Here is a 20480-nt window from a genome sequence, read left to right on the forward strand (position 1 = left end):
CATATATAGGGGGTGGGACATATTGTGTCACCACAAGTGCGCCCCACTACCAGCTTGGACAGCACATCCGGTGTCCGGTAAGTGACAGCAGTTTTTATTTTAAACCCGAGGCAGAAGTGGCCCAAGAACAGATTGTCCCCATTCCTGAACTCTCCACTGTTCACCTCACTGTTAGGGAAAACATTACCAACCTGCAGAGCTCTGTCACACATTTCGGTTACGAAATTCCCCCTCTACCAGAACATCTTACTAAACTACTAAAAGCTGTAGAGTTATCACAAAAGTATTTCTATACTTTGGAACAGAAAACGCACGAGATAGAGGGAGAGATTCAAGGTATCACAGTCCCATCCTGGTGGGACATTTTCGAAAACATAGAGGTCCCTTCATGGGTCAGAACGGCTTCCCACATCCTGGTGGTTTTCCAGCTGGGAATAGTGTTGTACCTGTTGTGCTCTCAGTGCAAAGGGAAAAGGCTAAATCCCAGAGTTCCAAAACGAAAGGACCTGGAAGAAGCATTATGCTAAGGTGGAGAGAGATACACCTGTTTGAACCTTTCATATATATTTTTCTGTGTGTTCCTGAATAAAGGTTGTTGTTTTTTTTTGTATTCGGTTATTTTTAAGAAAGACTTTTACGTCTTGTTTTCTTTTAATAAAGATGTATGTGCACCCAGCGGGGTGTTGGGCCCCTTAAATATTTGGATATATGTAAATAACTGTGTTTTGCCTATGCATGCTTACGTACACCACATTTTAAAGAATGGGGAATGTATGTGTCATGAGATCTTCGATAGGTAATTACAGGGGAAGATTGACTATGGAGGGTGGGGAATTTTGTTTTTTTTTCCAGTTTAATACTTGAAGCAAGGTTTAAGTATCACGGGGGGGGCTAAAGAGTTCTCAAAATTCCCACATTTTTCATATCACCAACAAGGATATGACTTTTGGACTTTTATGGCAGAGGACCCAATTGCTGAGTTAAGTGTAGAACCCTGCAGCCCATGAAGGCCTGGGACTGGACATGCCCAGGCTTGTTGAGTGCAGTGTGGATTGTTGCCTGAAACCAGTCAACGAGAGGAGACAGAATGCGCATTCTTCCCTTTAAAACAATCAACCCAGAGAAAGACTTCATCTTACATGAAACTAAAGCCCATCAAAATCTTGCATAAATAATCGCTACTAATTACTAAGGCAGGAAGGCAGCAATCAATGCAATTATGCGAACCCATCAATACTCCACACATACAATGGCTTTCAGTTCAAGACTAGTTACGGGGACAGGAAGACAATGGTAAACATCATGTGAGCCCATTAAAAACAATGAGACAACAATCACCTGAAAAAGCCCAAATCAGGCAAAGAACTAACCTTGGTTTGGTTTCAGATAAGAAATTCGAAAAAAACAGTATAACTGGGCTACCAGTTACGAAATGGGTGGGTAGTTTTTGAAGGGTGAGCAGTTTTGGAGTGGTTGAAGCGGAGTTTAAGCAGGGAGAGGTAGCTAAGCCAAGCAGAGGGAGGAGATCTGGAGGTTTGCAGGCCCTCAGGCAACATCACGGCGAGGGGCACGGGGTGACAGGCTCAACCGAAGACAACAAGGCCGCAACCGCAGCCCTCCACGAAGATCGACCACCCACAACCGCGCCCTCCACCCAACTGAAGAACCTTCGCAGATTCCACAGACCAGGACCACGTGGGGACGGCAGTCCCCAGAGGACACAAAGAGCGTACCCCAAAACTGCTACCGGCTTACCTGGCTGGATTTCAAACTGTCAAGGAACCTTGGTTGGTGAGCATGATCCCTGGCCTCTCCTAGTTCAGTTTAGTTAGGTTTTGGGGGTGGGATAAGGGTAAGGGGATTAGTAGCGTGATTTTCCCTCGTTATGCCGTGTGTTCCCCATTCTTAACTAAATTTACTTTATAGGTCTGTATAATCTCAGTGTAATCCTAATGTTATAAATTCATTTGTGACTTCAGTAAACTCAGTTTTTTTCATGCACCAAAACCAGTTGTCTGCTGCACTTTGTCACAACCCCCAAATAAGTTCAAGGTCTAGAACCCAGGGAGTGGGAGCGATTCGGACCGCTCAGAAGTCAGAGGTGAAGCTGACACACCCCACCACCCCCTACACAAGCTCCCACAAACAGCAACGTGATAATGGTCAGATAATGTTTTTTATTATGTTGATTAAGGGATAAATATTGGCCAGGACACTGGGGAGAACTCCCCTGTTCTTCTTCAGAATACTGCCAGGCAACCATTAACCTTGACGTCTGTTATTTTATGGAAAACATGCAATGTAGAAATTGATACTGTCTAAGCCTTCTTTGAAAGCACTGGGTCTCTGTGAACGTTCCATAGCTTCCATCTGGGCTGATCCCCAGAGCAGTGTCTAACCACTTTTTAACCTCCCACTACTGCAGGTCTGTTGGCAAATAATGTGCAGCAGCTGGCAGAATTACTCAAGAAGGGGGGATTCCTGGCGAATGAGTCAGGCTGTGAACAATAATTTATCGAGTATGTTGTGTCCATTAACAGCTGACACACAAAAACAGTCAGCCTATCCAACTAAATGGTGCGTCTACAGAGGTAGCTGGAATTAAACAATGTGAAGCCGTAATTGAGGTCTCTAAATTAAAAGTTATAACTGGGTTAAGCTTCAATCTTGCAAGTCCCTTGTGATTTGTGCAGGAGTGGTCAAACATTTTGCCTCCAAGGCCTCACCCCCTGTGTTATAAACATTCCACTGACCCCCTGTGACGCAAGGAGTGTTTTTCTGCATAAAAATTAGTTATACAGTTAAACAATATATATATTTACATTTATTGTTAGTTTACTCACTTAAGGTGAACCTTGTTGCTAGTGCCTGTTTGCTAAACACTTTGCGGCCACGCCCCTCCTTCCTGTATCTAGAACCTGCTCCAGCCCCTACAATCGTCCAAGATCACAGAGTCATAGAATCTCACAGTGCAGAAGAGGCCCTTCAGCCCATCGAGTCTGCTCCGACATGTGAGAAACACCTGACCTACCTACCTAACCCCATTTACCAGCACTTGGCCCATAGCCTTGAATGTTATGACGTGCCAAGTGCTCATCCAGGTACTTTTTAAAGGATGTGAGGCAACCAGCCTCCACCACCCTCCCAGGCAGCGCATTCCAGACCGTCACCACCCTCTGGGTAAAAAAGCTTTTCCTCACATCCCCCCTAAACCTCCTGCCCCTCACATTGAACTTGATCTCTTCACTCTTCCAATTTTGGCCTCTTACGCATCCTGGTAGATGGTGGTGTAGTAGTAATGTTGCTGGATGAGTAATCCAGAGACCCAGGCTAATGCTCTGGGGACATGGGTTCAAATCGCACCATAGCAGCTGGTGGAATTTGAATTCAGTTAGTCTCAGTAATGGTGACCATGAAACTATCATCGGTCGTCACAAAAACCCATCTGGTTCATGAATGTCCTTTAGGGAAGGAAATCTGCTGTCATTACCTGGTCTGGCCTACATGTGACTCCACAGCCACAGCAATGTGGTTGACTCCTAACTACCCTCTGAAATGGTCAAGCAAGGGCAATTAGGGATGGGCAACAAATGCTGGCCTCGCCAGTGATGTCCACATCCTATGAAAGAATAAAGAAAGATCATCAGCATCTGTGCCTTTAGCTGGTCCTGGAACTGCCCCTTAAATCTCTCCAGCTCTCACAAACCCTTGAAAACTTACCGTTGTAGCCTTTAGTTACCTGTACTAATATGTGGCTTGGTATCAAATTTTGCTCGATAACACTCCTGTGAAATGTCTTGGGATATTTTAAAGGCGCTAAATAAAAGCAAGTTGTTGTTGTTGGGCTGCGGGCATTCCCAGGATTCTGCAGTTTGGTCAGATCAGTGACAATCAGGAATAGACAATCCGGCTGCTTTAAATCAGCTGTGAATCATTAAGCAAGTGTTGCATTCATTTCAAAAAGAATCTCTGGTTAATTTGTGACTGTGTAAAGTGCCACTGGACTGGTCCACAGTACAATTCCTCACCTTCACATATACCAGCTTGCCTTTTAGACCCATCTCCTTCTCCAATGTTGAAAGCTTCTCCTCAATGGAGTTTAAGTGCTGTTGAATTTCTCGAAACTGTTCCTCCATTTTCCTTTAGGATCTTCTCTTTGTTCCCTGAGATCACTAGTTAAACAAGGGTCCTTCCCAGTGACAACCTCTGTCTCTGAGTAACAATCTACAGTTAAGCCACTTCCCCAACAGCTCCTCACTGGAAACAGCGCTAATGCTTTGCGATGCCAACAAAAGATGAGACATTAAACTGAGGCCCTATCTGCCCTCTCAGGGGGACATTAAAGATCCCATGGCACTATATCGAAGAGCAGTGAAGTTATCCCAAGTGTCCTGGCCAATGTTTATAATTCAGTCAACATCAGAGAAAATGATTGGATCAGATCTTCTGCTATCGGGAGCAGTGATGCACTGAACTTAAGTTGTTGTTGCTCCTTGGGACCCTCGGAAGTCCTGACATCTGCACATGTGTTGTAATTGCCCGGGAAGGTTAAACTTCCAATGGGCTGATCTGTGGTATCCAGGGCACTGCGCAAAAGTCTCTTACATTGGTTTCAGTGTCAGAGACTTGGGCTAGGTACACACTACTTACCCGGATACTTACCCTAGAATTGTTACATAATTTAATCTCTGGTGTAACTCAGTGATTAACAGCATAACTCAGCCCAACACCACAACCAACCCCCAACTGCACACCATACCCAACCCGATCTGACAACCACCCCCAACCCGATTACCCCCCCAACCTGCTCCAACTAACTCCCCAATCCGACTACACACCCGGCCTGTCCCAACTACCCTACTGCTCAACCTAACTATGCAAACCCACCCCGCCAACCTGACCCCCCCCCACCAACCTAACTAACCCCCGCCACAACCCCCAGACCCAACCTGACCCAACTGCCCCCCCGACCTGACCCGACTCACTGCCAACCCAACCACCGTCCCACACTACCCGCCTCCCTGACCCAACCCGACTTCCCTGTGACCCGACTACCCGCTCCCATCGCCCATCCACCTCCTGACTCACTCACTCACTATTCCACTGAAAGACTTGCGACCTTTAAAAACTGACCTGAACACGGCATCTAATGTTGTAAAAGAGCCGCTGGGTCCCCGTGCGCTGTTCCCCTTTGCCCGCCTTCTCCTCTGCTCGTTGGGTTTTCCCCTTCAGGGGGCTGCGGTGCTGGTGCGTCTGGGATCAGCAGACCCGGCTGGAGGCGCGCAGACGGTGGCAAAGCGCACGGCGTTGCTGCTGACCCAAGATCTGACCCCGGGAGCTTGCTGTGCGCGAATTGGCAGCTGCCTTTCCTACATCACAGCGGTGACTAGGTTTCAAAACAACTTCACCCGCTGGAAAACTATTTCTATGCAACAAATTCTGATGAAAGGTCACTAACCTGAACAGTTATCTCCCTTTCTCTCTCTCCCCAGAGACAATGTCTGGTCTGCTGAGTATTTCCTACCTTTCCTGTGTTTATTTCAGGTTCCAGTCTCTCCTGTATTTTGCTTCTCTTTGTGGATCCACGTTGTTTAAGTGAATTGGGGGGGGATATTGTTAAATAATTAAAAGCAAATGGTCCTGAGTAACAGGAGAGGGGGAAACAGTGACAGGTAAGTGAAGCCTGGGGAAGGGGACAACGCCCGAGCTGCTCAGGGGAGCGGATTCTCCGCTATTGCAGCGCAGGATTTTGCTGATTCCGCTCCGCACTCACCAGACCCCAGACCCGGGTTCGCATCCCAGCCCCGGGACCTCAGGACCGACTCCGGAACAGCAGCGACCCCGCGGCCGAACGGCAGCAAAACGAAAGCAAAATGAACAAGCGCGGCCCCGACTGCCCGCGCGTGCTCGCCCCCGACCAACAGAGTTCGCGCGCGACCCGGAAACAGAGACAAAGGAACGTGCGCGTAACAGACAATAAACTGTGCACATTCTCAGTAATAATAACTCCCTCCCTCAGTGTGACTACCCTCCCTCATTGTGTACCCTCCCTCAGTCTGTAACCTACCTCTGTCAGTGTGACTACCCTCCCTCAGTGCCTACCCTCCCTCAGTGTGACTACCCTCCCTCAGTCTGTAACCTACCTCTGTCAGTGTGACTACCCTCCCTCAGTGCCTACCCTCCCTCAGTGTGACTACCCTCCCTCATTGTGTACCCTCCCTCAGTCTGTAACCTACCTCTGTCAGTGTGACTACCCTCCCTCAGTGCCTACCCTCCCTCAGTGTGACTACCCTCCCTCAGTCTGTAACCTACCTCTGTCAGTGTGACTACCCTCCCTCAGTGCCTACCCTCCCTCAGTGTGACTACCCTCCCTCAGTCTGTAACCTACCTCTGTCAGTGTGACTACCCTCCCTCAGGCAGTGTGTGCTCCCCCAGAGAGTGTGTACCCTCCCTCAGAGAGCATATACTCTCCCTCAGAGTGTCGGCTCCCTCAGAATGTTTTACCCTCCCTCAGAAAGTGTACACCCTCCCTCAGCAGTGTGTATACCTCCCCTCAGACAGAGTGCGTACCCTTCCTCGGAGAATGTATGCTCCCTCAGTCAGAGAATTTGTTCCTCATCCAAAAATCACACCCCCCGCCTCTGCACTCCCAGACTCAGCAGGTGAATGTGCCTCTGCTGAGGTCCAAAGCGCTGGACAGTGAAGGGCTGTTCACTCTCAGACACAGAATGAAGGAGGATGTATGAGCCCAAGGATCAGTGTGAAGAAGTTCCAATCCTTGAGGGATAGAGAGGGGCGCATGGGTCTAGCAGTGAGACAGAACATGTACCCTTAACATGGTGTTTTCCCATACTGTTTGAGACTCTTCTAGTTTGTCTGAATGGAGCATCCCAGCTCCCACCTCCTCAGGAGCCTTGTACACACTCTCTCTGGTACACACACTCTCTTGTACACACTCTCTCTTGTACACACTCTCTCTGGTACACACACTCTCTTGTACACACTCTCTCTGGTACACACTCTCTCTGGTACACACTCTGCTGAGTGCGGAGCAGAATCCACTAAAGCCAACTGGAAAGATAAATGCCAGTGATAACGTGGTCTGGAATGAGCTTCTGATACCGAGGTTGGGCTGTGCAGTGTTCTCTCGACTTTCAAGGTCCATCCACAATAAGCCCGTTCTGAAGGCTAATTTTTGTAGCATTGGGGTGAAGTCAGTGGGAAGGTATTTTTCATATTACCAGAAGGATTCAGTGTCATAAAAAGGGCATACAAGAGACACAAGCACGTGCCTAACAGCGACAACATGGCAGAGGTGGTGATCTGCATCCAAATTGTACAAGTTTATGTCATAGAGCCATCGAATTATACAGCACAGAAACAGGCCCTTCAGCCCATTTGTATCAGTGCCAGCCATCAATCAAACCTATCTATTCTAATCCAATTTTCCAGTACTTGGCCTGTAGCCCTGTATGCTTTGGTGTTTCAAGTGCTCATCTACATATTTCTTAAATGTTGTGAGGGCTTCTTAAATATTGTGATTGTGTTTTTAATAGGCAAGAAAATACCAGTGTGTATTTGTGATACAGTGAAAACTACCTTGAAGAAAAATAGAATATGAGAACACAGGTTTATCAGTTTATACTTAGGATCTAATATGTGGAACAGAGACAGATTTGCATCCCTCCCAGTAGGGAGATGTAGAAAGGGAGTTTGGAGTTTGCCTTGCACTGATCTTCAAATCTTGTCCATCGTCAGGATCACCTAATTCCTCTCTGCCCATACCTCACAGCAGCTTCTCCTAAAATCCTTTGTGTCTCCTAGTTCAATTTTTCCAGCACTTTTCTTGCTGGCTGCTCAAGCTCCAGACACTTAACTCATCCAAGATCACCTGTGCCTGAAACACTCAGTGCAGACAACTGGCTCTCGATACTCCAACATTCATTTCAAATTCTCACCCTCGTTGTCACATCTCTCTATACGCCACCCCCACCACCTTACACCCAACAGCAGCACCCTCCTCAATCCCGGATATTCCGGTTGGCACTTATCCAACTCTGCACCACAGTTTGTTCCTCACACCGCTCAAAGGTAGGGTTTCCACTTACCACATTCCTGTGTTCGGCAATTCTCTTCCTAAAGCCCTGGCACCTCTCGCACCTTCAAAAAGCGCCCCTTTCACATTCGGTGACTCTCTCTAACTCCTCCCTAACTCTTATTTGGCATCCCTTTTATGAAGTGCGATATGACACTAAGTTATTCTAAGTGGAAGCTGTTGGCATTGCTCAACCTCTTTACTGCTTCAATTTCTGTTTCTATCTGCATTTTTGTGGCTTGTTACATTCCAAAATAAACTAGAAGATATATATAGCCTGTCCTCTCCCCAAGGGCAAAAGCTGGGGTTTTACCATCAGCTGCCAATCTACATAAACTTCCCACACTCCAGACTCTAACCACCACTGTGCTGGATAAACAAGAGTTCCCTTCAACATTGGCACAACCAAAACCATCCCACTTGACTCCCACTGTCACCTCCATATTTTAACATGCGGCTCTATACTTCTCCCAGGCAACTCATTCAGGCTGATACACAGAGAAAAAACCAAAATGCTGCAGTGGCTGAAAATCTGAAATAAAAACAATGTCCATGGAGACACAAACAGAGTTAATGTTTCAGAGCAACAACGGTGCTAACGACAGGTCATCGACCGGAAACATGGGGCGGGATTTTCCCCACCCGCCCGCCGCCGGGATCTTCCGGTAACGCCGCAAGTCAATGGGCTTCTGGCTGGGGCGCCGCCTCACCCATGGTGGGTCCCACCCGCGATGGGGAGGGAAGTTCCCGGCCATTAAGTCTGTTTATCTCTCCACAAATACTGCCAAACCCACTGAGCTATTTCCACCATTTTTTGCTTCTATTTCATTCAGACACGACACAATTTGGGAATCCTATTTTTTTCCTGAGTTGAGTTTCAAAACTCACATATTTGGAGCGATTTAATTCCATCTCCATAATATTTCCACAGCTATCCATACCTCACCCTCGCTACCAGTGAGTGGTATCAGAACCCTTGGTTTGATTACTCCAACATTCTCCACCTCAATCTTGACATTTTTGCCACCACAAATCACAACTTGTCTGAAACTCCATTGCCCATAGCCATATCTATGCCAAATCTCGCTCCTCACTTACCCCAGTCCTCGCAAATCTTCACTAGCTCTGAACGCAATAATATCAGAATTCTAACACCAGTAAGCCTGTCCATGACCTTTACAAAATGTATTCTTCACTCATGTAGCCTTGAAAAGTTGGAACCTTTTTATAAAACACTGGTTTGGACTGGAGTATTGCCCAATTCTGGGCAACACACTTTAGCAAGAACGTGAAGGCTTTACAGAGGGTGCAGAAAAGATTTACAAGAATGGCTCCAGGTATGAGGAACTTCAGGTATGTGGGTAGATTGAAGAAGCTGCGGTTATTCTCCTTGAGGAAGGGAAGGTTGAGAGGAGGTGTGATAGAGGTTTTAAAAATCATGAGGTGTCTGGACAGTGTCGATAGCGAGTTACTGTCCCCATTGGTGGAAGGATAAAGAAACAGATGACACCGATTGAAGATGAATGGCAAATGAACCAAATGTGATGTGAAGAAAAATGTTTTAATGCAGCGAGCGGTAAGGATCTGGAATGAACATCAAGCCATTGTTTCCAGGACTGTCACTGACCTCATCTCCTCTGGAGATCTTCCTCCCACAGCTTCCAACTTGATAGTCGCCCAACCTCGGACGGCCCGCTTCTACCTCCTACCCAAAATCCACAAACAGAACTGTCCTGGCAGACCGATCGTGTCAGCCTGTTCCTGCCCCACGGAACTCATTTCTCGTTATCTTGACTCCCTTCTCTCTCCCCTTGTCCAGTCCCTTCCCACCTACATCCGTGATTCCTCTGACACCTTACGTCACATCAACAATTTCCAGTTCCCTGGCCCCAACCGCTTCCTCTTCACCATGGATGTCCAATCCCTCTACACCTCCATCCCCCACCAGGATGGTCTGAGGGCCCTTAGCTTCTTCCTTGAACAGAGGCCCCAACAATCCCCATCCACCACTACTCTCCTCCGTCTGGCTGAACTTGTTCTCACACTGAACAATTTCTCCTTTAACTCCTCTCACTTCCTCCAAATAAAAGGTGTGGCTATGGGTACCCGCATGGGCCCCAGCTATGCCTGTCTCTTTATGGGGTATGTGGAACATTCCTTGTTCCAGTCCTACTCCGGCCCCCTCCCACAACTCTTTCTCCGGTACATCGATGATTACTTCGGTGCTGCTTCATGCTCTCGTCGGGACCTGGAAAAATTTATTAATTTTGCTTCCAATCTCCACCCCTCCATCATCTTCACATGGTCCATCTCTGACACTTCTCTTCCCTTCCTTGACCTCTCTGTCTCAATTTCTGATGATAGACTGTCCACCAATATCCATTACAAGCCTACCGACTCCCACAGCTACCTCGACTACAGCTCCTCACACCCCGCTTCTTGTAAAGACTCCATCCCATTCTCTCAGTTCCTTCGCCTCCGTCGCATCTGTTCTGATGGCGCTACCTTCAAAAACAGCTCCTCTGACATGTCCTCCTTCTTCCTTAACCGAGGTTTTCCATCCACGGTCGTTGACAGGGCCCTCAACCGTGTCCGGCCCATATCCCGCGCATCCTCCCTCACGCCTTCTCCTCCTTCTCAGAAACATGATAGGGTCCCACTTGTCCTCACTTATCACCCCACCAGCCTCCGCATTCAAAGGATCATCCTCCGCCATTTCCGCCAACTCCAGCTTGATGCCACCACCAAACACATCTTCCCTTCACCCCCCCGACGGCATTCCGTAGGGATCGTTCCCTCCGGGACACCCTGGTCCACTCCTCCATCACCCCCTACTCCTCAACCCCCACTTATGGCACCTCCCCATGCCCACGCAGAAGATGCAACACCTGCCCCTTCACTTCCTCTCTCCTCAACGTCCAAGGGCCCAACACTCCTTTCAAGTGAAGCAGCATTTCACTTGCATTTCCCCTAACTTAGTCTACTGCATTCGTTGCTCCCAATGCGGTCTCCTCTACATTGGAGAGACCAAACGCAAACTGGGCGACCGTTTTGCGCAACACCTGCGGTCTGTCCGCAAGAAAGACCCAAACCTCCCTGTCGCTTGCCATTTTAACACTCCACCCTGTTCTCTTGCCCACATGTCTGTCCTTGGCTTGCTGCATTGTTCCAGTGAAGCCCAACGCAAACTGGAGGAACAGCACCTCATCTTCCGACTAGGCACTTTACAGCCTTCTGGGCTGAATATTGAATTCAACAACTTTAGATCTTAAACTCCCCCTCCCCCCATCCCCATCCCGTTTCTTCCCCCCCCCCTTTTTTTCAATAATTTATATAGATTCTTCTTTCCCCACCTATTTCCATTATTTTTAAATCTAAACTAAAACCTTGTTAGTCTTTCCACCCCACCCCCACTAGAGCTGTACTTTGAATATCCTGTCTTCCATTCTTAATTAGCACTTTTCTCAGACAAATGTCACCACCTTCGACACCTCTTTGACCCTTTTGTCTGTGACATCTTTTGATTATCTGCTCATGTCCACAATCACCACACCCTCAATGTGTCTCTCCACACCCCCCACCCCACCCCCCCCCCCACCCACCTTAAACCAATTTATATTTCTCCCTTCTTCTAACTATGCTTCAGTTCTGCTGAAGGGCCATGAAGGCTCGAAACGTTAACTGATTTCTTCTCCGCCGATGCTGCCAGACCTGCTGAGTTTTTCCAGGTAATTCTGTTTTTGTTCTGGAATGCACTGCCTGTGAATATGGTGGAGGCAGATTCCATCATGGCTTTTGAAAGGAAGTTGGATAATTATCTAAAGAGAAAGACATTTCAGGGTTATGGGGAAAAGACAGAGGAGTGGGACTAGGTGAGTTGCTCTTGCAAGGGGCTGTCACAGACATGACGGGCCGAATGGCCTCCACCTATTCTATGATTCCATGATTCATCCAAGAAGGAAGCTTCACAATATAATTCTTTAGAGATTGCTTTTAGAACATGTTGTTATGTTTCTTGATGGGTGTGCAGTGTTATGGCCACATAAGGAGGGGTAAAAATGACTCTCCTATCCTACCACTCCAAATCTGACCATAACAGGGTTTGTTTTTGTGAATTTATAAGGGTGAAGATATTTGCTCAATGTCTGTGCTTAACCATTCATGTGCTGATTGTAAAGAAACTAGTCTGGCAGACTTTCTTGAGTTTAAAACAAGAAGAGTTGGTTTTTATTGAATAAAAAACCCACCCAGGTAAAGATACATAAAAATATTTAAAAAGATAAACCCCTGTCCGACCTTCACAATACACACACACATACACATGCAAGCGAGCAGAATTACAAAATATACAGTAGGAAGTTGCTTTCATAGCCAAATTAAAGTTCAATGATAAAAGGTAAAAAATAGAGAGTTCACTGTTTATGAGTCCTTTGCTGGTATCTGGCTGCAGCAGCATTTCCTCCACGGTGATCTTGAAATTCCAGGAGTTGGAAGCCCATATAAAACTGTAACTGTCAGAGACAATTTCTTCTCAAACCATAATCAGTCTTTTCCAGCCGTCAATTACTTTTACACCTGAGGTTCCCTTCAATAGAAAATCTCCATCTCTGTGTTGGATTTTAAACTGTATAGAGATAGCGTACTGAACTTTGGAGAAAAGGGAGCTTGTCAATGCTTCATTGGCAGCTTTTCCAGACTCGTGTTTTAACAGCTTGTGTGCTGTTTAAAAGAGATTTTTTAAAATGGTTACTTCAGTCACATGACCTCTCTCCTCATAATGATTTCAGAAGGTAGTTGCTTAGCTGATGTCTGAATAGACTGTGGCTATTGTCCCATGGCCTATAACATTCTGGCCGTTAGTTTCTGAATGATTCATTATCTATCTTGATGAGGTAGGAAAAACTTCTCTCCATGTGGCCATTGTCCTGGCAGACTTTCTGTCTCCGCTTGAGTGGTAGCCTTATAGAAATGCAAATGTGAGGTCCAGTACAATTTTTATAATCTCTTGAATTAGTTCTTGACTTCAGCAGGTGCGAAATTCCATAGAAGGATGTGGTGGCATGTCTGAATTGTAATTCACATTGGAACTTTCCAAAAACTGGTCAACTTGCAATACCAGATGTCAGGAGACTTAAGGCAGCCATCTTAAGTCAGTGGCTTTGCTTGATTTTTTGAGTCTTTTTTAAACAGTCCAATTTTTTGATCAGCCAATGAATTTACAGATTACTAACAATCATGCACAAGTCATCATCGTGACAGGTGGGAAGTCACACAGGGTTCAATCCGCAGTCTATACTGAGTTAGTCGATGACAGCAAGTATGGAAGTAAAAGCCCTACAATTGGTTTCATTGTCCATCATTCAGGGAAGGAAATTTCAGCTAGCAGCTCCTATCCATGAACCTGTTCAGGAAGTTGCACCTGTGCGAATTCTGGGTGGCGGGAGAAGTCAGGTCACTTTTGCTTTCCACAGTCAAATACCTTGTTAATGCTCACTGTCCCGGCCTGAACAATGGACACTTGGGCAAGATGTTAAGTGGTTGTTGGCAACCACAGTAAGAGTCCATAAACTCAACAAGGGAGGGAATAAAGTTGGAACAATTATAGTTATTGTTTAGACAAATCCTCAAGGTTAAACTGATTTCAGAGCCTCATTCTGGAGAATTCCATTAAAGAAGTGTCAAGTAGTATTTCCAATATAAATTGTAACAGCACATTGGAACACTACATACAACCAGGAGAACAGCTTGACGAAGATGAGTACTGAAGAGATGTGTACAAGCAGATTTTGTTCTTTATTCATAAATGTACTATTTCTCAAGTACATTTTTTTAATACGTGGGCATTTAAAGTTGAACAGATGCAGAGATGAGAGCAGCAGCAGGTTAAAGAAAAATATTATTAAAATATCAATTGAAGAAAAATAATCCCAGATGTATTAATTTGTAAATCCCTCTGGATGGAGTCATTCCCTCTTCCAGTACCTCAAATACTGGCATTAGCTCCTAAAGTTACAAGATGCTGTGTAGCAGTTAAAGAATTACATTGACATTTGTGCTTACAGGAGTAATAATATCAATAACAAAAAAACTAGGAGTGCGCATCCTAAAATCTTCACCTTTTAACTCAGTGACCAAGGTTTGAATCCACTTTAGAAAGCGGCGACGCTCTGACTATCTGTAACAACGCTACAGTTGGCTTCTGAATTTCCAGAGCAGGAGAGGTAAAACTATTTCCCCTACTGATTTCCGCCCAGGAATGTGGGTCAGGACCAGGCTCCACTCTGAATCCTTCCAGAATTTACTAAACTTAAGCAGGTCCAGCTGGTCTTTGCTGAGCTTCATGTTCCACATGAGCCTGTTACCATCTTACTTCATCCCATCCCAGCGACATAATCTTCCATTTCTTTCCCCCTTTGTCTACGAGCTTCCCTCTAAATGCATCTTTGCCATTCACCTCAACCTCACTATACTTGTTCCACATTCTCATCACTCCCTGAGTAAGGAAGTTTCTCCTGAATTCCCTGTTCTGCCGACACACACACTGGGCAGAATTTTTTAGCTGACGTGCGGGTGGTGGAGCCTGTATGTCAGCGTTTAAAATCTCGTGCGCTGACGTTGGGCGAACGTCCTGACATCAGCGCGCGGCATCGTGATATTTAGGTGGGCGGACGCTATGAAGTGTGACGCTCGCCCGCCATTAATTAAAGACCTTGTTAAGGCCCTTAACTCGGCAATTGACACTGATTTTGAGGAGCCCGTGTGATCTTCGCCTCGGCGCACGGGCACAACGGGCAGGCGGGTAACTGATTTTTTAACAAACCTCATCCACGGGCGAGATATGTGGGCTCAGAGGGGTTGTTAATGTTTTATCTGAAGTATTTAATGCAGAAAGTGTTTTAAACTTGCCTGTGTGATTGTTACCAGTTCAGATCGATTTCCAGTAGCTTTCTCTGTACTTTGAAGCTTCAGCTCAGCCGTCTGCAGACAGTAATCTTTCTCGGGCCTGCAGCTTTCCAGAGGCCTCCATTTAGCCTGGGTATGGGTTCTGACATCTCCACTGGAGGCAGCTCCTCTGAGGAGGAAGGGAGGGATAGAATAAGGAGGAGGCCAGGAGTAGACAATCAGCCTCCAGGGGAGCCACTTTTGGGAGGCCAGGCGCAGGCACAAGGGGCACAGGGCCAAGAGGTTGTCCAAGGTGGAAGGGGCTGCAGAAGACGCCACTATTCTGCTGCCAGGGTTTACAGGCGGCAAAGCAGCTACCTCAATATGACTGAGGTGCAGTGTCGAAGGAGACTCCGACTGTCAAGGGGAACAGTCAATTATATCTGTCAGATGATTGGCCCTGAGATCTGCCCTAACTGTGTGGGTGGACACCCCATGCCAGCGGCTCTGAAGGTCACAGTTGCCCTCAACTTCTATGCCTCAGGCTCCTTCCAGGGCTCGGTGGGTGATCTTTGCAGTGTCTCCCAATCAGCTGCCCACACTTGTGTCAAGCAGGTTACAGACGCTCTGTTCAGACGGGTATCCACCTTCATCCACTTCCACTGGGACAAGGCCATCCAGACACAGTGAGCCAGAGGCTTTGCGGCCATTGCTGGCTTCCCCCGTGTCCAGGGTGCTATAGACTGTACACATGTGGCCATCAAGGCGCCAGCAGGTGAGCCCATTGCCTTCGTCAACAGGAAGGGCTTCCACTCCATGAACGTGCAGATAGTGTGTGACCACAGGATGCTGATTCTACAAGTCTGTGCAAGGTACCCAGGCAACTCCCATGACACCTACATCCTCAGACACTCCCAGGTGCCGGGGCTCTTCAGAGCTCCTGCCCGGCTGGATGGATGGCTGCTGGGTGACAAGGGCTATCCCCTCAGAAGGTGGCTCATGACGCCTCTCCGCCATCCAAGTACAGAAGCTGAGCAGCGATACAATAGGAGCCAGGACACCTCAAGGGCTGTGGTAGGGAGAGAGCCATCGGTCTTCTCAAGATGCACTTCCGTTGCCTGGACCACTCAGGGGGCGCACTCCAGTACCCCCTAGATCGCGTTTCTCTGATAGTGGTAGTCTGCTGCACTCTGCACAATCTGGCGCTGGAAAGGGGGGATGCAGTTGACGATGAAGACCTTGACGCCCTGGATGAGGCTGCACATGATGAATCCAGCAGTGGCTCAGAGGATGAGGAAGCACAGGGCGATGATGAGGGGCAGCACGCCGACCCACTACTACACCAAGGAGGCAGGGACACCCGGGACACTTTAATCCAACAAACCTTCAGCTAGCTCCACACACATGGATCAGCAGGACCAGCATTGCCTGGAACTTCCACACGTGGCACTTGGGTGCCACATCTTCCACCTCATCAGCTGCAAATAAGGGCTTAGTACAGAAACATCAATGTCCACTCAAACACTCATATGTCTGTGAAACATACAAATGCAGCACAAAGGAAACACCCTCAGCCATGGTCAGAAAAGTGGACTTTATTGCCACCAAAATAAACAACAAACGTTGCTCTGACGCACATAATGAAACTTTCCCTAATATTGGGCCAACACAAAATCCCCAGTGACATACCCGTGGAGTGCCTAACGTGCCTTATGCTTACGTTTTCGGGTGCTACATCTTGGTGCCGCCCCAACACTCAGAGTAGCTTGTGAGCCAGCCTGCTGACTCTGCTGTCCTGTTGGCCTCGATGACCTTGGCGGGCGTCCTCTGGCCCGTGGAGCCTGTGCTGGCCCCGCCTGGGAGGGTGCGGCCAGTTCCAGAACTGGCACCTCCCCAGTTGTCGCAGCCTCAATGGATGCAACGGTCACTGGCAGAGGGGCGGAGGAGCTGCTGCCCTCATCTGGAGCGCCCTGAGAGGAGCTCGCAGCGACGACAGGCAGCTGCTACACCGACGTGAGGTCACATTGGACCTCCCTGCTCACCGCAGATGGATGGGCACCTAGTGGTGACACTTGGTGCCCAGAACATCTCCCACATTGGGAATGACCACCTGTGGCCATTAGCGCTGTGAGGGTTTGCAGGTCAGAACGTATCCCAATCAGATGATTCTCAATCTGTTGGAAGCCCCTCTCCATGAGAGTCACCAATCTCTCAGTAAAGGAAGCCTGAAGCTCTGTCCTGAGGTTCATGCCTTCACTGACACTCTGCCTGGACTCCTCCACCACAGAGACCAAGTGAAGCACACTCTCATGCAACCCTGCCAGATGCTCCCGCGCACCCAGCCGCTTGTCCTGCAGCTGCTGCATGGCTGACATCTCCAGAGGCACATCATCACTGCCCGACTCAGCATGTGCCTGGTCCCCTGCAGTCCTCTGGCTGCTGGCACCATCGGCACTCTCTGTCCGTGCCATCTCCTCCAGAGATTGTGCAGTGCCCTCTCCACTGTGCCCCGGGACACTAGCTGATGTCATAATCCCCACCGAAGTGTTTGTCGCTGCGCTGGTGCCTGGCTGGCTGAAATGATGTGACGCAAGTTGCAAGTCTTGGCCCTCAGGTGTGGAGGGGGCTCTGGACGTGTTGGCGGCGGCCATGCGGTAGTGATGCTGAAATTAACAACAAGGACAGTGCATCAGTTAGCGTTCAGTCAGTAATACCTTTCATCCCTTTCCCCCCCAGCCTCATAATGTGCTCAACCTCTAAGAACCTAAGGAGATGAACATTGGTGAGGTGGTAAATAGTCAAGGGGAGGCCCAAACATTACAGGCACATACAGACAGGCTGGTCAGATGGCCTAAGGAATGCCACATGGAATGTTATGTGGATAAGTGTTCGGTTAAGCACTTGGGCAAGACAAGCAAGGTACGGGAATACATGAGTAATGGTGGGACCGTGGGAAGTCACGACGATTACAGGGGCCTTACTGGGCAGACCCGTTACGGTAGCAGAACAGGAACACAAGGCGCTTAACAAGGTCAAAGCCAGACTTGCCTTTATTAGCCGAGGAATAGAATGTAGGAAAAGGGAGGTCATGTTGCAAGTGCAGAAAACGCTGTTGAGGCCACAGCTACACTTCTGTGTTCAGTTGTGACCTGTGCTTCATGGGAGGGATGGGATTGGAGTGGGGAGAGTGCAGAGGTTCCTGACCTGGATGCATGCTGGCCTGGAGAGTTGCGGTGATGAGGAAACATTACAAATACTTGCGACATTTGCCTTGGAGCACAGGAGATTGAGAGGTCACATTATTGACCTTCATACCGTTATGAGGGGCATAGACCGGGTGGGCAGAAGGCAACATTTCCCCTTGGCGCAGGGATGACTAACGTGGTGGCATTTATTTAAGTTGAGTGTCATGAGGTTGACAGGTGAGATGCTGAGGACATTTTGGACAGAGTAATGTGGGACGCACTGGCTGAAAGGGTGGTGGAGGTACAAACCCTCCTAAGATGCTATAAGTCTTTGGATGTGCAGCAGCGATCCAATGGCATGTTAGACCATGGGGATAGTGGTCACAAATGAGATAAGGTGACATTGGAAGTTGCTAGAGATGCTCATCCTCAAGGGGCTGAGGGACCTTTGTGTATGACCCACACGTCTGAGTGTCTCAGTCTGTGAATGAGCAGTGTTGCTGTATTAACGATTGCAGCAACCATCAGTGCTTTGGATGATGGGGAGACAGAGTGGATGGGACTGTGGCCCTCAAATACCTGGCTGCTGCACCCCAGCCTCACCGACACCTGCCGCCCTGGCCGCCTGCCTCCTCCCCAGCTCCGTGACCTGCTCCTCGAAGGTGGTGAGGTGCTGCAGCACGGTGTGCCCACAACCAGTCCGCTGGCGCTCCCGCACATTGCTCTCAGTTTTTTCCTGCAGAACAGAGAAGAGGATTTATTGGGGCTGATCGCTCATGTACTCTGCACGCGCACACCGCACCCCAACCACAGTGGCCCGTCTGAGGCCTCCAGTGGCTCCTGTCCATACTACTGGTGATCAGTCCCCAGATGATAGTGCGGCTGCTCCCAACCCCCTCCCCCAACGGACACCTTGGACACATTCGGTGTCCATCACTTTGAATAACACACGGGTCTTAGCGCCCATGGCAAGGAGGGGTAACTAGGTGCGGCGCCAAGGCCAGCAGATGGCTCTTGGCCACAACACCTTGAGGCTCCCCTTGCACCATCTCATCACCATCAATAAGACATGTGTTGGAGTTCTAAGTATGTGTCTAGCTGCCTCCCCTGCAGGTTGCCCCCAGACTACTCAAATGCAACAAACACCAACATATACTGCGGGGAGAACCCATCTTCTCCTCACCCACTAAGGCTGATGTAAGCATGGTCACTATCTGTTTGCCCACCCAGCGTGCGCCAAATGCCCAATGCAGTAACGACACTAAGACATGGGGTGTCAAAGGCTAAGGCTACCTGCTGGGTAAAATGGTCAAGGCCGACATGGTACTCACCCTTCCAGAGTGCAACAAATCATTGAAACGCTTGTGGCACTGGGTTCCTGTGCGCCACACAGCATCTTGAGAGCTAACAGCCTCCGCCACCTCCTCCCACACCTGCCTGGTCACGTGGGGGGCCCTCCTCCTCCCATCCTCCGGAAACAACACCTCCCAATGGTTTGACACCTCTTCCAGGAGGACAGCAAGGCAGGCATCAGAGAACCGAGGGGCACATTGCCCCCCACTCCGCTGGCCTACCCTGCAGCCTGCCCCCCTCCTCAACCTCTGCTCTCACCTCCGCTGGAGCCCAGTTGCTGGTCATGGTGAACAGCCTAAAGGAGGCTGCCTGGCCTTTCTTTGTACAGACTGCCAGTTCCCCATTGGAACCGGCAGTCTGAACACGCCCGCCGCACATTTGAATTTCCTGCTGAACACGGGAGTCTGAAATGCGCTGAGTGGGCCTTAATTGGCCCGCCTGCGCAAAATGGCGGCGCAGCCCGTTTTGCCGGCGGCGATCGGCTCCACGCCCGCCACCGATTGGGTCAGGCCCACCCGCCCGACAAACACAAAATTCAGCCCACTGTCTCAGCGCACACAGGGAGACTGGTCACTAGACTGGCCACTTGGATGAGGTGCATTTACTTCTGAAACGAGGCTCCAGCCTGAAGCACGGCCCTGAGGAGAGGAGAAAATGTTAAAACACAGGGCCACAGGCTCAGGGTAAGGGGTGAATCATTCAGGACTGAGATGAAGAGAAATTACTTCACTAAGAGGGTTGTGAATCTTTGGAATTCTCTACCCAGAAGGTTGTGGATGCTCCAGTGTTGAATCCATTTAAGGCCGGGGATAGAGACATTTTTGGTGTCTCAAGGAATTAAGGGATATGCGGATCAGGTGGGAAAATGGAGTTGAAGTCTAAGATCAGCCATGATTGTATTGAATGGTGCAGCAGGCTCTTCGGGCCATCTGGTCTACCCTTGCTCCTATTCCTTGTGTTCTTGT

At 48.6% G+C, this 20480-nt stretch overlaps 1 protein-coding gene across 3 annotated transcripts in view; it reads right to left on the reverse strand.

The window, feature by feature from the left end:
* Nucleotides 1-8171, reverse strand: part of cnp (2'',3''-cyclic nucleotide 3'' phosphodiesterase) — a 32279-nt gene extending 24108 nt beyond the window's left edge. Inside the window, exon 1 of one of the 3 annotated variants that reach the window (XM_078529271.1) lies at nucleotides 8109-8171. Coding sequence is in view for 1 of the 3 variants with exons in the window: in XM_078529269.1 (XP_078385395.1) it covers nucleotides 5774-5797 (24 nt within the window). In the remaining 2 variants the exon portion in view is untranslated. Of the gene's footprint in view, nucleotides 1-5458; nucleotides 5573-5773; nucleotides 5916-8108 lie in introns of those variants that run through there. The other 2 variants (XM_078529269.1, XM_078529270.1) reach the window with 2 other exon arrangements.
* Between the last annotated feature and the right edge of the window lie 12309 nt (nucleotides 8172-20480).

Source organism: Cetorhinus maximus, chromosome 25, assembly GCF_964194155.1.
Source record: "Cetorhinus maximus chromosome 25, sCetMax3.hap1.1, whole genome shotgun sequence".
In the NCBI taxonomy this organism is placed as follows: domain Eukaryota; kingdom Metazoa; phylum Chordata; class Chondrichthyes; order Lamniformes; family Cetorhinidae; genus Cetorhinus; species Cetorhinus maximus.